Source organism: Neolamprologus multifasciatus, chromosome 7, assembly GCF_963576455.1.
Source record: "Neolamprologus multifasciatus chromosome 7, fNeoMul1.2, whole genome shotgun sequence".
NCBI classification, from domain to species: Eukaryota; Metazoa; Chordata; class Actinopteri; order Cichliformes; family Cichlidae; genus Neolamprologus; species Neolamprologus multifasciatus.
In genome coordinates this window covers 66228407-66246752 of record NC_140445.1, presented here as the reverse complement: position 1 = coordinate 66246752, position 18346 = coordinate 66228407, and the positions used below count along the sequence as shown (strand labels likewise).

At 45.9% G+C, this 18346-nt stretch overlaps 1 protein-coding gene across 4 annotated transcripts in view; it reads right to left on the bottom strand.

The window, feature by feature from the left end:
- The window catches only part of elmo3 (engulfment and cell motility 3), a 29358-nt gene that overhangs the window by 8089 nt on the left and 2923 nt on the right, over positions 1-18346 (bottom strand). The window contains exons 2-20 of one of the 4 annotated variants that reach the window (XM_085165982.1): positions 17091-17202; positions 13872-13912; positions 13704-13776; positions 12554-12604; positions 12046-12215; positions 11781-11880; positions 11555-11706; positions 11154-11232; positions 8719-8769; positions 8509-8631; positions 8096-8218; positions 7905-8009; positions 7679-7787; positions 7467-7603; positions 3103-3266; positions 1337-1449; positions 1154-1258; positions 479-558; positions 88-168 (exon numbers count right to left, since the gene is read on the bottom strand). In XM_085165982.1, coding sequence (XP_085022108.1) covers positions 88-168; positions 479-558; positions 1154-1258; positions 1337-1449; positions 3103-3266; positions 7467-7603; positions 7679-7787; positions 7905-8009; positions 8096-8218; positions 8509-8631; positions 8719-8769; positions 11154-11232; positions 11555-11706; positions 11781-11880; positions 12046-12215; positions 12554-12604; positions 13704-13776; positions 13872-13912; positions 17091-17168 — 1935 coding nt within the window. In that variant the 5' untranslated portion in view covers positions 17169-17202. The other 3 variants (XM_085165983.1, XM_085165984.1, XM_085165985.1) reach the window with 3 other exon arrangements.

The window sequence follows — 18346 nt, the reverse complement described above, 5'->3', positions numbered from 1 at the left end:
CTGAAGACGTAGTGGAAGCTGGTTAGATTTGGTTTCTGTATATCACAAAGAAACTGAAGGAGGTGACGGAGCAGCATTTAGACTCACGTCGGTTCTGGACGGGGCGATGAAGTTCAGGCTGTACTCCTCTACGTCGTACGTGATGCTGAACGCCAGGTCGAGGACCTCCTACAGAGAAAGCTCAGTGAGACAGCGTCCACACTTATTATCAATCATTACCAGTAACAAGAATTATTGTTAAACAGAAAGAAGCTCGAGAGCAGCAGAGACGTCCCAGTGTGCTTGGTGAGGACTTCACGCTGGAGAGACCACACCTCTCACCTGGCCTGGGAACGCCCCAGCGTGACCCCAGATACCCTGAGTGAGCCCATCGATGGACAAGTCATGTTTAGTTTCTCTCCATATTTCTCCCTTGACTGTCCACACCACCGACAGCGGGAGGTGGTCACCGTGGTACTGAGAAGGTGAAACAGCTGACCTTATTCTGTTTGCCTTTGTTCTCCTTCATGTGAGGACAGTCTTTACCCGTCAGCAAGCCTTTGATATCTGCGACTGGAACTGAAGAGGAAGCATCAGAACACACATGTGGTTAATATACTTCAGACAATTAAATATAATGTCAATAAAAACTATCTGTCGGAGTCATATTAGCTCCTTCTTCTGTTTTGAATAACAAAGGGTTGTCAGTGCCAAGCGGTAGCTGCAGGTGGCCCCGCCCCTCCCCGAGGATTCTTCCTGTTAAAAGGAAGTTTTTCCTTCCCACTGTCACCAAAAAAAGACTGTTGGGTTTTCCTCTGTATTACTGTAGGGTCTACCTTACAATATAAAGCGCCTTGAGGCGACTGTTGCTGTGTAAATAAAACTAATAAATAAAAAAAATAAATAAATATATATATATATATATATATATATATATATATATATATAAAAATATAAATAAAATAATAAATAAAACGAATAAATAACTAATAAAAACTGCTGCACTGTTCTGCACTTTGTATCAGGGTTTGTTGGGCACTGATGCTTGATGATTAATCAATGAGCATAATAAACTGGAATTTCACACATGACAATTTCTCACAATTTAATTTTAATGGATAAACCTGAGCATGAATATGGCTCGAGCCATTTGGTGTAGAAAAACTGAACTCACTCTTCTCCTGCAGTGTTTCTATTGGTGGATTTTCCGTGTCTTCCTCCACATCGCCGTAGTGAAGCATTTTGTGATTGGGCGACAAGCGACAGTACCACAGTTTATCTGAAGAGACAAAGACGTGGGTTAGCCTGACACGCTCAGTCTGCCGTTTGCTGTACGCGAGCCTGTGAGCGCTCTCACCCTGTCTGCGGCGGCTGCTGATCTTCCTGAACATCGTGCCCTGACACAGCCTGTTGAGTCTCTGCTGCCGGATCAACTCGAGCAGCTCCGGCTTCAGCCGCTCTTTGAGTTCACTGGAAAGAAAAGCAGCAAAGAGCTATAAAATTATTTTGAAAACGTCACAAGCAGTTTTCTCGTTGTTCTGAGACATAAATCATCACTATCGCCCAGATGACATTTATTCAAATTAGGCCTGCCACGATTAGTCGACTAGTCACGATTACGTCGACTATCAAAATCGTCGAAGACTAATTTAATAGTCGACGCGTCGTTTGAAGCTTTGTAAGATCACAAAAGATGCAGGAATAAGTAGTAGGATTTAAGAGTGTAATAACGGACTGAAACAGAAGATGGCAGCACTGCATGTACAAGGATGCCAGCTGCCGTTAAACCCCGAAGAAGAAGAAGAAGAAGAAGCTGTGTCCCAGAATTCATAGCGCAGCCCAGCTCAGTTTCCAACAATGGCAGCAGCTAGTTAGTTTTAATATTACTCTTATTATTCTTTCTGGGTCACAAAATAAACATTTAACATATTTTCAGGCGAGAATGTAGCTGTGTAAACCTCAAATATCTGCTCAGTTTATCAAGACACCACATATTTTCAAAAGCGCTCCGACGTTTTCGGAGACGTCTGTTACCCACTAGCTCGATAGCTAGCTGGGTGCAAGGCTAACTAGAGCCGTGAGAACACCGGACTCCCGCTACTCAGGTTAAACATGATATATAAGTCACTTAGATAACTTAAAAATGTTATTGTTTGGCTTTTTCAGTGTTTTATTTGTTCCTGAGTAAATCGGTTTGGCTGAGATTAAAGTTATAGTTTTTACACAGCTGAATAAACTTCAAGCAGACAGCTGATTATCAGAAGTGTGAGATGCTCGAGAATTTACTCCGGTGTCCTGTTATATTTTAGATAGCAAGGAGTTTATTAAACTTCACCGAAACAATCTGCAAATTTCATTATAATTTAATAAACTATCATCTTGTCTTTATTTTTAGTTAGCACATACCTTAAACACTTAAAGCTGTAAGCTAATGATAGTTATATAAGAGCAGATGCTGCTGGTGCAATAAGCTGTAGTTTTACGTCCAATGGATGATGATCTGATTAGTCGACTATCAAAATAATCGTTTGTGGCAGCCCTAATTCAAATCTAATCAAAAATCAAGCAGCAGAACTCTGTTACACTGAGTGTTTAGTGACAAACAGCTACATAACAAACACCAGTATGACCTGCTGGTTGTTCCATACGGGTGGAAACTATTTGGAGTCGTCAGCAGAACAGCTGATCGGACAGTTTAACAAATCACATACTCCATTTTTATTGAATCGTTTCCAGAATGTGGGGTCAACACACGGGACGCTCAGCCGAACTGTGTGTGGATCACAAACACACTGAACCTGAGCTCGTTTATTTCAAGCTTCTGTTACAAATCTGATCTTCGCATGACTGAATCAGTACGGACGGCGGGAACTGCAGACCTCGACATTTCTCTGACATGCAGAAAGTAAATGACTTCAACTGTAAAAGGCAAGAAGTCAATCTGGGAAGCAGTGGGCGATCATCTGATGCGATGAATGCTGGTAGCTTTTAAACAACCTATCCATTTACAGATAGCCTACAGATAGACAAACATCTGTTTATACAGACTATAGGACAGTTGGTGCACATGGCAACTCCTTTAACACAGACCGGTACGCAGCACGTAAACCTGCTGATGCTCACAGCACAGGTGGAGCCAGAGTCTCTTCCTGGTGCAGTCGTTCCGTCTGCCGCAGTTTGAGGATCTCGCTGTAGTTGAGAGCGTTAACTTTGTTCTTGAAGAGCTCCAAGGAGGTCGGCTTACTCGACAGAGTCCTGGTGATCTGCTCCCTCACCACCTGCATCACCTGAGGACAGATATGGAAGCACAGACGGGTTACATGCTGTTGGTGTTTCACGGCATGTCAGCCTGCCTATTTAACACGTTTGTGCACAATGGTTGAATATTATTCCTTCATGTGGGCAAAAGAAGACTCAGAGCCGCTCAGTCATCAGTGCGATATCCTCTCCACGCACGAGCTCACATGATGGCCTTGCTTGCATTTGCCAAACGGTGCCATCATAACTTCCTTGACCTTAATGTGACTAAGACGTTAATCACTGGTTAGAGGAAAGATGGCGGTAAACCGAAGGCCAGAATCAAACACAGTGAGACTCCAAATTGTGGATACTTGTAAATATTTGGGAACGCTCGACTCGCAGCTTAAATCTGATATAAACACGACAAACTGCGGTTAAACGAGGACAACAAAGAATTTATTTTTGCAGAAGCTGAATGTTTTCAGTGTTTCTAAGAATATTTGATAGAATTGTTATCATTCTGTTATTGCAACACGTTCTTTATGTGCTGCTTTAATGAGCAGGATGTGAGTAACAGGGACAGTGTGAGCAGTATTCCTGAGCTCGAGTCTCGCGCACCCTCGACACAAAAACTGCTCCTCAAATTCTTTCACGTTCTTCTATTAAGCTGCTGGATGTTAAACGTAAAGAATAATAGTTTGTTCTTGTCCCGTCTCTTGTCCACAGCTCACCTGTCGGTCCGTGGGGGGTTCAGGGGGTTGAGGTTAGGAGCAAACCCCTCGAGCTCTCGGTTCGTTCATGCATCAGGAGTTAGTGAGGGTGGTCTCCACCCAGCAGCTGCTTTAATGTCTGTATTGAAACATACTGGAGTCAACACTGGTGAGGTCGTCGTCTTTGTGCAGGAAACTGTTCGTGCTGCTCGATGACAAACTGGTTTCTATCGTTGCCTGTAAAGTGTTTCTTTAGCTCAATTTTTACTTTATTTTTGTTTTTATTGAGATGGTGGTCGAACTGAATCGCCCAGCGTTTTCTGAAGCTCCGTGCTTCAGTGTGTTTCTACAGTGACGCTCACACAGAGACGGGAGGTGACCCTCAGCGCAGTGACATACGTGTTAAATCTATGGTTCCCTCAGTCGTAAAAAGTGGAAAATCTATATAAAAATCAATAGTGTTAAAAGACCGAGCCAACTCTGCGCTGCTGCGGTCACCCCCCCCTCACCCCCTCACCCACACACATACGTAGCTGACCTAGATCATTCCTGTTCACGCCCAATTTGATTGACTGCAAACAATCAGCGTCTAAAGTGTAGCGCGACACGTCGAGAAGCCTCGACTCGTTCTCAGAGCTCAGAGTAATCGCTCGCTCTCACAAACGTGACCAAAGTGTTCATGACTGCAGACAACAGCGGAGCCGTTTTTGTCCCGCAGCAGTGGAAACGCTGTGAAATCCAGACTGAACATGAAACAAGCGTCTACAGTGTCACAGCGCGGCTGCCTGCTCACGTCCTCAGAGCCAAAATAAACGTCCAGCAGCAATCACACAACACGCTCCCACCACCGTACATCTGTTTACCACTCATCTGTACACATCTGTACTTTCTATTCTGCCCTTATCTGTATGTAATCTGCTCCTATTGCACTTCTGATTAGATGCAAACTGCATTTCACAGCCGTGTATTTTTACATGTGCAACGACAATAAATCTAATCGACACATTGTAACGATTTATTAACAGCTTCTATTGTCACACATTAAAAACAAACAAAAAACCTTTTAGCCTTTGATGTCTGAATCACTTTTAAACTTAATATTGGCCTCTGTGTGCACCAGTTAGTTAGAAACTATCTTACCTCCATTCTTCCTCCTCAACAGACGATTATTTTAAAACCACGGCTTCAATTTTGACCCTCGGTCAGTCGCAGAAACGTGACGCGGAGTCAAAGTGAGATGGAGAGATCACCTATGACAGCAGAGGCCTTTGAGTGTTTGGTAAACAGACACGCTGGTGCTCACATGCACACGCCCAGCCGGGTCCGGCCCCTCTGTCGTTTAGCTCAGCGGGCCAATAGGAGCAACGGCAGCTGCCTCTCTGTTTGGCAGCGTGTTCACGGACGCTAAGTGTGCGTATGTGTGTTAGCGGAGGACGGCTGTTCAGATCATAACACAGCTACACAAATGTGTTTGTAAGTGGACCGAGGAGATTTCTTAATGTTGGAGGCGCACATGCAACTAAAACCTAAATAAGCGATATCACATGCGCCGTCACAGCCTCAGCTTTTCTTCTTCTTTGCTTCTCCCTGTCAAACTTTTTCCTTCTCTCCCTCTCACATCGTTTCCAGTTTTACGTTCCCCTCTGTTGTCGTGTCATTACTGCCGATGCCCTGGGCGCTTTGTTTTCCTCGTTTCCTTCTCCCTCTGTTTCTGCCATTCGCCGCGGTTCTCTTTGTCCACCTAATGCTGCTTTGTCCTTGCCTCAAAGCACCCTGGGAGGTTGGACACGAGCAGGAACAAAAGGCCAGTCTGCTGGTCTGGCACACAGGACACTGGCGTGCACCGGAGAGGTCAAAAGGTCACAGGGTTTTATGAGCACTGTGTGGATGAAGGATTGTTGAGATGAAAGATCAAAGATGAGAGCGCTCTGCTGACAGCTTGGCTTAAACCACAAAGTAACTGTGCGTGTGGGGGCAGGTCAAAATACAAACTTAGACAAATGTACAATTTAAATTTAATTTAAAGCATTCTGCTTTTACATTTCAGTCTCTCTGTGCTTCATTTTTACTATATCAGCATTTTTATTTACTTGTGTCACAGTTCATTAAGATAACTGAGTGGAAACACCCTGTGAGGTGTGATCAAAACAGTCCACCAATGGGCCTTAATGGATTCAAGGTCTCCCATTCAACCCATGCAAGGTCACCCACATGACCACAGGGATTAAAGTGCAGCTATTCCCAGATCATTCCCCGGAAGTCCAGTTCCTCCACCTGCACTCTGCAGCTTCTCCACAGACCTTAAATTACATTTTACTGTAATTTGTTCTGCTGCACACTGGCCTCAATCATCTCCAGCTATGACCACAATTTTCTGCAGCGGTTCGAATACGAAACATCAACTGAGGGGCGATGAAGAAGTGTTGGCTTCCCGCCCTCTGAATTAGCATTTTTCCACAGCATGTCTTTATCCTGTCTTCCTTCTCTCACCAACCAATCACAGCAGATGGCCCCGCCCCTCCCTGAGCCTGGTTCTGCTGGAGGTTTCTTCCTGTTAAAAGGGAGTTTTTCCTTCCCACTGTCACCAAAGTGCTGCTCATAGGGGGTCATATGATTGTTGGGTTTGTCGGTCTGTGAAAATATTGTCTGACATTAAACCATCAGGTTGGGGGGCGCTGGTCTACGATGCAAAGCGCCTTGAGGAGACTGTTGCTGTATAAATAAAATTGGATTGAATTTTTGAAATCAGAGTGCAGCTGATTTGTATTGTTCAGCAGAAATGGGATTAACTGTGGAGCAGATCTATTCACCAGATTTGTTCTACTTCCTGAACAAAAGCTCACCAGAAGAGATCCAGCATAGCTTGCACAAATACCCGCGGAGGGGGACTACTGACCTCTGTGTGCCTGACTATATTTAAATAAGGTAACTTTTTTTGCTTTTTGAACTTTTTGATGACACCTTGTACTACCCTTGAACTTCCTGAGCCTGAGGCCAGCGGTTCCCTCTGACTCCTCCGGTCTGCACGATGAAGCATCCTCGGGTTGGACACTGAACCACAGTTTCATATGCATGTATGACTCTGTGCTATGAATATAAAGTGTTTTGTTCCCGACCACACACATGCATCTAACATATATAACATGAAGAGCTGTGTTTGGTGCTATTGTGTAAAACGACGAACGTCACATAGAAGAATTTACAAAAAGCCACCGTTCACTTCAGTTTGGTCACCGGCTCGATTCCACTCATTGTTTTCTGATTTATGGAAGCGTTTTTGTGGTTGGGTGTACCGCAAATGACTCCAAGTACTCCGTGGGAAAGTGAGACTGACTGTCACTGCATTTAGCAAACATCCCACATGTGGCCATGGACGGTTTGGATCTGACTTGCCCCACGTCACCGGTTCACACTGCCACAGCCAACGACCAGTTAGGCCGTTCTAGATGAAGAGAGCAAACTCCCGTCTATGTGAGGACTGCGTGGTGTATAAGGACGGAGTTCCTTCTAGCAAAGCGAGCGCCTCTGCTGCTGTACCTTGTCGAAGTCTTCCTGTGTGGCTCTCATCTCTTTCCAGGTCTTATTGAGCAGCTGAATGCAGACGCAGAAAAGCTCCTCCATCAGCCGGTCCTGACTGAAGAAGATGGGGTGGTAGTCGGATCCCGTCTCCGAGGCTGTGAACAGATAAAATATATTAGAGCTCGAACAAGAACAAGCAGAGATCGCAGCGCGTAAGAGATCAGACTGACGTGGCTCTCCGATCCGAAGGATTTCACACAGGATGAGCGTGAGCTGGATGCTGCTCCTGGCAAAGGGACACTCGTGTTTGTCCTCTCGACTGCTGTTCTCCAAGACGAACTGAAGACAGAGCGGAAACTAAGCTGAATGTAACAAACGCAGCCGCTTACATGCACCCTGTCATCTTCAGACAGAGGTTTTCTATGTCTAACTAAACTGCAGATAAGTCCTGCTCACCCTGCTGTAGGCATCGGGATAACGCGCGGCAAAGTAGTACATGGTGTCCAAAGCTAAGAGACCAGGAGGCGTTCGTGACAAGTCCTGACCGGGGTTACTATTATTCTGAAAGGAAGGAAGACAACAATGTTTCACATAAACGACAGAAAAGCTGGCAGACAAACAGTTACTGTGTACGATCTCACGCTTACAGAAAAGCCCAGTTTCCTGAACTCTTTAGCACAGAGCGAACGCCGCCGTTCGTGACTCAGACTGTTCTCGCTTTCCGTCTCGAACGCTGCCTGCCTCAGACCGTGAAGGATGTCTCTTTGTTCCTGAGGTGAAAACAGGCGGACACACAGTGCGTGACAGAACATTAGAAAGGGTATTTTATTCATAAGATTTCAGGATTATAAATGTAAAAACATAAATGTGCAAACGTGGGTTTAACATGTCTGTGAAGGTCGTCGTAGTCTAAGGAGCTCGGAAAGAAAAGCGTCTGGACTCGGGCTTTACTCTTACACCTGAAGAAGCTTCTTGGATGAAACGTCTTCAAGGAAACTTAAAGTCCGGACGCTTTTCTTTCCGAGCTCCCTGAAACCTGACCCGCTGTGTTGCGGCTCACCTGGCTGCAACAGTCCAGAGGCGTCCTCATGCGGGGCTCCTGGAGATTCAAGGTAACTGACTGTAGGACATAGAGGTAGTGGGCCATCTCGTCTTGGACTGAACCAGAACTGTGGATTATATTCTGCCAGAGACACATTTGACATGAATACATTTTATATTTTATCATTATTAAAAGAATTTGTGAAACGTGATCGTGAAGATAATTTACCTTATATATGTACTGACGGACATTCTTCTTAGTCAGGAAATCAAACATATCCTGTAAAACAAGAAGAGCGTGTGTCACTGGGCTGCAGAGACCTGCTTCTACCACCGGGTGGCGATATAGAGTCGACGGGCAGCGTAAGGCAGGAGGCTCAGCCTGAGGGACTTTGACCTCTGTGACGAAATCACTGCTTGCTGGTACGTGCATCTCTGACTCAACCGCGTTTTTGTTCACAACTATTTTGCTGATAAGAAGGGCGGGTTTGTTGACCTGATGTAAAAGTGAGGAAGTAACAAAGAGCCTGAGAGAAAAGAGACGAATGAAGGAACCGTTTGTGCACATGGAGAGAGGAGCAGAAAGACTCGACTGTCTGCAGACGTTTGCAGCGGTGCCTGTGGGATTCTGACACGCATGGACAACAACTGTCCTTCACCCGGAGGCACATGTGCAACTGCAGTCTTCTCAGATTATGAGATAAAAACAAAGGGAATGAAATTATTCCAGGAACAAGTGCAGGCTCCTGGTGCAGTCCGTTCTGCTACAGCCACCTTTACCTGACGGACGCCTACATCAGCTACACTGACACATACTTTCATAAGGTAATATACAGTGGGGCAAAAAAGTATTTAGTCAGCCACCGATTGTGCAAGTTCCCCCACTTAAAATGATGACAGAGGTCAGTAATTTGCACCAGAGGTACACTTCAACTGTGAGAGACAGAATGTGAAAAAAAAAATCCATGAATTCACATGGTAGGATTTGTAAAGAATTTATTCGTAAATCAGGGTGGAAAATAAGTATTTGGTCACCTCAAACAAGGAAAATCCCTGGCTCTCACAGACCTGTAACGTCTTCTGTAAGAAGCTTTTCTGTCCCCCACTCGTTACCTGTATGAATGGCACCTGTTTGACCTCATCATCTGTATAAAAGACACCTGTCCACAGCCTCAACCAGTCAGACTCCAAACTCCGCCATGGCCAAGACCAAAGAGCTTTCGAAGGACACCAGGAAAAGAATTGTAGACCTGCACCAGACTGGGAAGAGTGAATCTACAATAGGCAAGCAGCTTGGTGTGAAAAAATCAACTGTGGGAGCAATCATCAGAAAATGGAAGACATACAAGACCACTGATAATCTCCCTCGATCTGGGGCTCCACGCAAGATCTCATCCCGTGGGGTCAAAATGATCATGAGAACGGTGAGCAAAGATCCCAGAACCACACGGGGGGACCTGGTGAATGACCTGCAGAGAGCTGGGACCAAAGTAACAAAGGTCACCATCAGTAACACACTACAACGGCAGGGAATCAAATCCCGCAGTGCCAGACGTGTTCCGCTGCTGAAGCCAGTGCATGTCCAGGCCCGTCTGAAGTTTGCCAGAGAGCACATGGATGATACAGCAGAGGATTGGGAGAATGTCATGTGGTCAGATGAAACCAAAGTAGAACTTTTTGGTATAAACTCAACTCGTCGTGTTTGGAGGAAGAAGAATACTGAGTTGCATCCCAAGAACACCATACCTACTGTGAAGCATGGGGGTGGAAACATCATGCTATGGGGCTGTTTTTCTGCCAAGGGGACAGGACGACTGATCCGTGTTAAGGACAGAATGAATGGGGCCAAGTATCGTGAGATTTTGAGCCAAAACCTCCTTCCATCAGTGAGAACTTTGAAGATGAAACGAGGCTGGGTCTTCCAACATGACAATGATCCAAAACACACCGCCCGGGCAACAAAGGAGTGGCTCCGTAAGAAGCATTTGAAAGTCCTGGAGTGGCCTAGCCAGTCTCCAGACCTCAACCCCATAGAAAATCTGTGGCGGGAGTTGAAAGTCCGTGTTGCTCGGCGACAGCCCCAAAACATCACTGCTCTTGAGAAGATCTGCATGGAGGAATGGGCCAAAATACCAGCTACTGTGTGTGCAAACCTGGTAAAGACCTATAGTAAACGTTTGACCTCTGTTATTGCCAACAAAGGTTATGTTACAAAGTATTGAGTTGTATTTTTGTTATTGACCAAATACTTATTTTCCACCCTGATTTACGAATAAATTCTTTACAAATCCTACCATGTGAATTCATGGATTTTTTTTTCACATTCTGTCTCTCACAGTTGAAGTGTACCTCTGGTGCAAATTACTGACCTCTGTCATCATTTTAAGTGGGGGAACTTGCACAATCGGTGGCTGACTAAATACTTTTTTGCCCCACTGTATTCACACAAAGCATCAAGTTTAAATGTTTTTGATCCTTAAAAGCTGTCACTAGGACACATTTATTCACCTGAATCTTTTAAGGTTACTGATGATGAAGAGTATGCACGGTGCTGCCTGGAGGCAGACACCGAGCCAAACTAAAACACCTGATCATTTGCACGCTTTGAAGTTTTACTAGTGTGGAAAAGAGGAAGTGCATGAAAGGTTTGAAAAGCAGAGGCACCTTTCGGTCCGAGTCTCCGGCTGTTTGCAGCAGGGCCATGAGTAAGGCCATGGCTTTGGTTTGTATCTGCTGATTTGTCCTGAAAAAGGTCAGAGACACAAAAACATTATGTTTACAGCTTTGCAGCCACATGGAAATGCGTGCATGCTCCTTTAACAGATTTCAGTTCTCATATCACCACACTGCACTCATGCAGTAAAAACTGGACAGTTTACATATTTAAACTTCCTGTTACAGAAACAATGCTGTGACTTACTGTCACCTCGTTACAGCGGCGTTACTCGAACGCGTTTCACACGACGCTATATTTATGTGCCAGATTAAGTGAAAGCAAATGATGCAGATTAATGATTTTGAACTTTAAGATGCAACAGTGACTTGTTGCGTGATGAACTACTTACACCTGAAGGTGAGCAATGAGCCTCTCCATGGTGATTTCCTGTTTGACATGCAGGAAAAGGCTGTGGCTGCTGAGCACCATGCTCTCCAGGATGTCCAAGCACACCTGCTGTATCGAGGCGTCGGTCGACTTGGCGTTCACAAAGCCGGCGATCTGAGGGAGAAACGCGAGCTTCAGAAAATCAAACTCGGAAAACACGCGCGAGGCGTGCGGAGAGCAGCGGAGACCTTTTTGATGAAGACAGAAGAGAGGTTCTCCCACGAAACGATCCCGTGATCCATCAGCTCCATGAACCCCGTCAGCGTGTGCGTCATAATCACATTACTCCTGAAAGACAGTAAAAAGAGGCGAGCATGAGACATTCACACGATCAGAGTCGGTGCTTTAAAGTCAGTAACAGTAACGTGTTGCATCGCTGAGAACTCAGCCAATCGTGTTGCTGCTACCATCACTTCAGTGAATCAGTCGGCGATATCTGACGAGGATACTAACTCATTAGAGTCTTCTACAATCTTGACCAATAAGAGGTGTCCGTCTCGGCTGATGAACTCCTGAGCAAAGGTCACGTCTGTTGAAACGCTCGCGAGTTCCTTCAGCGAATCGCAGCGCACGCCTGCGTCTGAGCTCTGGATACCCTTGAACAAATCCTCCGCGCAGCGGCCCTGAGTTCATCCACGCCGACGAAACACACACAGAGAAACACACACAGACAAACACACACAGAGAAACACATACAGAGAAACACACACAGAGAAACACATACAGAGAAACACACACAGAGAAACACATACAGAGAAACACACACAGAGAAACACACACAGACAAACACACACAGAGAAACACATACAGAGAAACACACACAGAGAAACGCACGGGCTCAGAAAAATCATCCATGGAGCTTTAATGCAACAGTTTAGACCTCTGGAGTCGTAGTTTGTCAGCATGTAGCGTCTCGCTGCGTCACTCAGAGGCAGAAGGATGAAACAGGCTGCAGACTCACCGGTGCCTTGGTCAGACGCAGAATGCAGCCGTTCTTGATGTCCAGGCGATTCTGCGACACAAACGAGCAGGCATGCAGACACGGAGAAAAGGTTTAAGAAGAACACCAAAAATAATCCGCGCACACATTTTGTTGCAGTTTGTGTGTCTATCAGAGGACGGCACGTCCAGGCACAGAAGCTCAAGAAGCTCATTCCTCACATCATCAAAGAATGACTCATCCTGCATATGTACTGTTTATTTACCAAAGGCCAAACAGACCGAGGTTAAAGCGGGTTAGCAGGCCGTCTGAGGCTCGGCTGCTGTTTGCACCACGACCCTGTTTGGCTTTTAAATCTAGAGCAGAACATATAAGACTGAATGCACGTGAACACAGACGTGACAAAATCTTTCAGCCCACATTTACTCCTCATCTCCAATAAAGCATCTCAGTCGCTGCTCTTCATGCCACTTACAAATGAGCCGTGCAGCTTTGCATAAATGTCACAGCCAAGAGCTTCTGCTGTTCTTCTTCTTAACATTTATTAAGCACAAAGTCAAATCTTTGCAGTCAAGTCTGTTTTGTGAGTCTGCCTGTGCAGACAGGATGAACCCAGCACGTTAGCGGTTTTTGGTGGTCGGAGAAACAGCTCAGAGAAAACCACCGACCACCTCGCTGCTGATAATATTAACACGCACATTTCTGAAGTCAGACTGCCACTAAAAGCAGGAAACAATCAGCAGCAGTATTCGACTGCCTCAAATAAGTCACAGACTCCTCAAGAAGCCGACCTTAACCTGAAACATCTGTGTTTAACTACCATCCCTACGCTAACTGTACAGGAGCTGCAGAAGCCTCGTCTGCATCTTTCCTGTCTTATCTCAGAGAGCAGGGAAGCTTCAGCAGCTTTCAAGAGGAATCTGAGTGAAGCTGCTTCTCGCTGTAGCTTCTGTTTGTCCTGTTTCACGCTCGTCTTTGACGACTGAGCTCCAGGAGACGCTCGTAAACGCAGGCGAAGCGCTGACAAAGTAGTGATTCACTGATCTAGTGGCAGAGATAGATGCTTATCTCGTAACCATGGAAACATCTGGAAGGCTGAGGGTCTGGTACTCGACGTTTTTGCAGAAACCTGAGCCAACGACAGACGTTATGTTGACTGTTGCCGACTGACCGATTCGGTGATGTACATCTGCACTCCGTCAGCATACTGCAGGGCGTAGTTGTCGGACCCGGGGAGATTCCACCTACACACACACACACACACACACACAGACACACTTCAGTGTGACCAATGAAGCACGATGATGTCAGAACGACCTCCACCCTCCATCAGACTTACCCGTCGCACACCTCCTTGATCACAGCAGACAGAGGTTTTTTCTGCAGAGACACAACAAAACAGCACTTAGTCACACATGATGCAGACGCAGCATAAAGCAACACACCTGCTGCACAACTACCATGTTTCTCTGTCAGGGAGCCGAATCCATGCTTCAGTAATGACATGCTCTTATGGGATCGCGGTTCCACAACTATTCCCGCTGGCTGGAAGCCTTGTTTGCTGGGCAGAGGGAATCCTACAGCTCGCCGACACTTTGTGTGAACAATGTTGCCCTCGGTGCCCAGAGTCCTCTTACGGAAATAAAAGCCAGACTACTTCCATGTCTGCCTCTCAGCTATCCTGCTATTAGCGGTCAGCCCTGTGGTTACCCTGTCAAAATGTCTTCAGGTTCTGTGGTCGACCCAGTGGACGGTCTGTCATTAGTGGCAGCAAAGAGGGTCAACGAATCAGATGCGTCTGCTGGAAACGTTCGGGCCAATGGGAAGTTTTCCTGGAGAGGTAGAATTGGTCGCGATTTAAAACGACCAATATTGTGTCAAGAAAGGCCCAAAGTAACACTCCTCAATAACTTATTGTGATGCTTCCTCCAAGAATAATCCCGATGAGATTATCAGCTGTTCTGTTAGTGGGTGAAAGGCGCTGGCTGGGAACCTGTTTAAGCCGACGCTAGTGTGCAACTCTTCACAGCCCTGCTGTTCACTACACTTCACTGTCTTGCGCAAGGAAACAACTTCCCCCAAGTTTCTGGGAAACATATGGAAAACTTCCCCACAATCACACGTAGTGCAGCTGGAGGGGAAAGACGTGTGCACAGAAAGCATCACTGCTATGAAACACTTTTATGGCTCACATCAACACAAAACCCCAGAACGAGTAACAACTGTATTAATAACAACATGTTCATGTGAAACAGTCACTCCCAGGGCACGAGACCGACCGCAGAGTCCGGTCATGTGAGTCGCCAACAAGAGCGACTGAGAGGAAGCTGAAAACTCACATCAGTGCATCACTGTGGAAATTTGAAGTGAAGGCAGAGAGAAAGTGTGAAAGGGGCGTGGCTTCTGTGATATTATATCAATATGTGCTTTCATGTAGTCAGTGTTGGGAAGGTTACTTTTAAAATGTATTCCACTACAGATTACAGAATACATGCCCCAAAATGTATTCTGTAACGTATTCCGTTACGTTACTCAATGAGAGTAACGTATTCTGAATACTTTGGATTACTTAATATATTATCATGCTGTTTACAACTACATGAATGTACTATTGCTGTGATTTATTACTGTTACTGAAGGTCCGCGGCTCCGAACCGTAGTAAAGGGACCTCTGGCTAATACGGTGGGTTCTGTGTCGGCTCGTAGCTGAAAACTAGCTTTACTTTGTTGTCTGGGTCAACTTTGCTAGCAGAGACAGAGAGAGGCGTTGAAAGGCTGCTCCAACAGAACTTATTGTTTCAGAGGAAAACACGAACACGGTGTACAGTCGAGTCTTAATAGCTTACTTACAGCTGGGCTCGTCAGGCTCTCTTCTTGGCTGCAGTGGTTATTATTATATTTACATGCTTCCAGCTCCCGTTTCTGCTCGATGACAGCTCGTACTTTTCCTTTTTCTCCCTCCCTCGCTCACAGACACATAACGTGTATGGCAGTCCATTCTCCCTGCAGCACGGACTACACTGCCCATGATGCTACATTCTTTAGAGCTATACCTGTAGCATTCTGCCTGTTAGCTTAGCACAACAACAACAAAAAGGCCTCTCTCACCCAGGAAACACGCAGTCGCAGAGAGAGAGCGTCACCCTGTAACCACGGCAACCGTAACGCTGCCTGGAACAACAGAACGTAGCTGTCAAACAAAACCCAAACAGTCCTGACCCGCCACAATATGAAACAGGGAAGTAGCGCCGTGTAATCCATTTATTTCAACAAAGTAACTGTATTCTAAATACCACCTTTTTAAACGGTAACTGTAACGGAATACAGTTACTCATATTTTGTATTTTAAATACGTAACGGCGGCACATGTATTCCGTTACTCCCCAACACTGCATGTAGTTCATGTAGGTGCAGCGGGAAGTGAGAACATTTGAGTTTAACTGTTAGTCTTACATCGCGTTTACAGTCGGGAGCTGAAGTGTTATTCTGACAGCTAATTTAAACATTTCATGTTACAGCAGCTGTTTCAAACCACAGCGGTGAGGAAGTGGAGGATCATCACCATCGGCACACACACACACCTAAAAGTGCCAATATTATTAGTGTCTTTCAGTTTCTAGAGTCATGATTAACTCACCTCCCTCTCTCTCACCCTCTCTCTCACCCTCTCTCTCTCTCTCTTGTTGAACTGACACGAGCAGGAGTGGGCGGAGCCTTCACAGACACACGGGCCAATATGGCGACACCTTTTTATTCCCCCCCAGCAAGAAAATGCCCAACACTGTTCAGATGAATGCACGTCTCTGTGGTCTGGCGTTGGCTGCAGCCTTTTGTCCTGTGACTCATCAGTGCTGCTGTGAACGTGCCAGAAAGTCTCAGCTCTGCTGGACTAAAACCAACCTGAATTAATCGACCACGTTACCTGATGCAGCCTGACTGAAACATGTCACAACCTGGAGTTCAATCAGAGCCTTTGCATTCTGACCAACTCTCTGATGAAATGTGTTCACGATGGCTGCAGAACTGTGGTTAAGGTTCCCCTGTTTGATTCCACCGAGCAGCTTTATATTCACCAGGATGCTGACGGTGCAACAAACTCAGAGCTGAGGGTCACAGCTCTGCCAGGTCCTCACACGCCATCCTGCACAATCTCATCTTTTCTTACACAAAAACTCCCAAAATGTCAGAAATATAAGATCAGGAAACTCTTCTAAGTCGTCCCTTTTCACACGTAGCATCGAGAGAGCGACGACTTCACTACGAGCGACTTTCTCACACAGAAACAGTCAGATCACGCATTAAAGAACGTTTAATGTTGCTGCATCAGACGTCTGCACGATCGTAGGGCATCGTTCACGGCTGCGGTGCACGTGTGAAAACAGCTTTCAACTCAACAAGACGAGTAAATGAGGTAAGATGCTCCGCGGCGGGAAACAAAGTCCCCTGTGGTTTAAAGCACATCAGACACTCAGCGTGACAGACGGCGTTATTTTAACCAACCAGAGCGCGACGGACGTTATCAGTTAAAAGCGTGCACATTGTATAAATGTGTGATTACCTGGTCCAGTTGTATGAGCTGGGGGTAGGCCCCGGGCATCTGGATGGCGATCTTCACGATGTCCTTCTGCTGCGGCATGACGGCCCCTCGTGGTTACACCGCTATTCAGCTGCTAACGGGAAAACAGCGTTATTGGGCACCTGTGGCATTTATATGAAATACATTGTGTCCCATTTCAGAACCATGTGACCAAAATGGACTCGAGTTTGCACAAAAAACGAGTCTCCGTCATTCGACAACAGAAAGGTGGAATAAGAGAGTGAAAGCTGACAGTCTGTGAATCTCATGGCTGCCTTGTGTTGATCCAACAACGTTTTCAACGTGAAGCTGCAGAACGCGGCGGTTCCTCTTTCACCGTTTATTTATGGCGAGCTGAGTGAAGCTGAAACAGGTAACCTGCCTGTACAGGCAGCTCCAGTCCTTCCATCGTTCTTCTCACTTCCTCCTCGGCTCTGAGACTTTTCCCAGAGGATAAAGAAGCTTCAAACCCTTCCTCGTCCTCCTCCTCAGCCTCTCCACACATGGACAACACACACAGTCTGATGTTGAGTCTTCTGTACACTCACTGGCTTGGTGTGATTAACAGCCCAGCCTGCGCTCGATCTCTTGGATGGTTTTTGCATCCTGTCACTTCCAGCCTCAAAAAGAAAGCTCGCAGTTCACAGCCGCATGCTTCGAGGCCTCCTCGCCTCCCTGAGGCGCTGTCTGATAAAAAAGGCCGTTTTAAGTAACGATAAGAATGCAGCCGATACCTGGATGTCACCTGTCAAACATCCATCTTTGTTTGGGGGTAATTCACATGGACTAGATGGAAGGAGAAGTCTGAAGGGCTAAACCTGTTCGGGTATGTTGGATGTGGTGCCAAAGGTCAACTTCCCTTTGAAAATAAAGTATTAATCTTAATAGAGATTTATAGAAACTGAGGTCTACTCAGCGTCTGACTGATCGAATTCAAAGGCCAACCTGTCACGCGACGGTTTTATTAACAATAACTGAGTACCTGCGGTTTTTAAGCCGTCCAAGCTGCTTAATGAAGAATGTGAAACTGAGCCCGTGTAGGCTACTTGCTGTGGTTACTGCTTCGGCTGCAAAGAACTAACCAAACAACTACACATAAACTGCGTCATATAGCTCAGCTTTGACTACACCAGTTTCCTCATCAGCCTGCAAGTGGAAACTGAACTTAACTTCAGGCCTGGTGTCAAAATCCAACATTTCAATAGAAAAATGACGAGTACATCAGTCAAAGCGCTGTA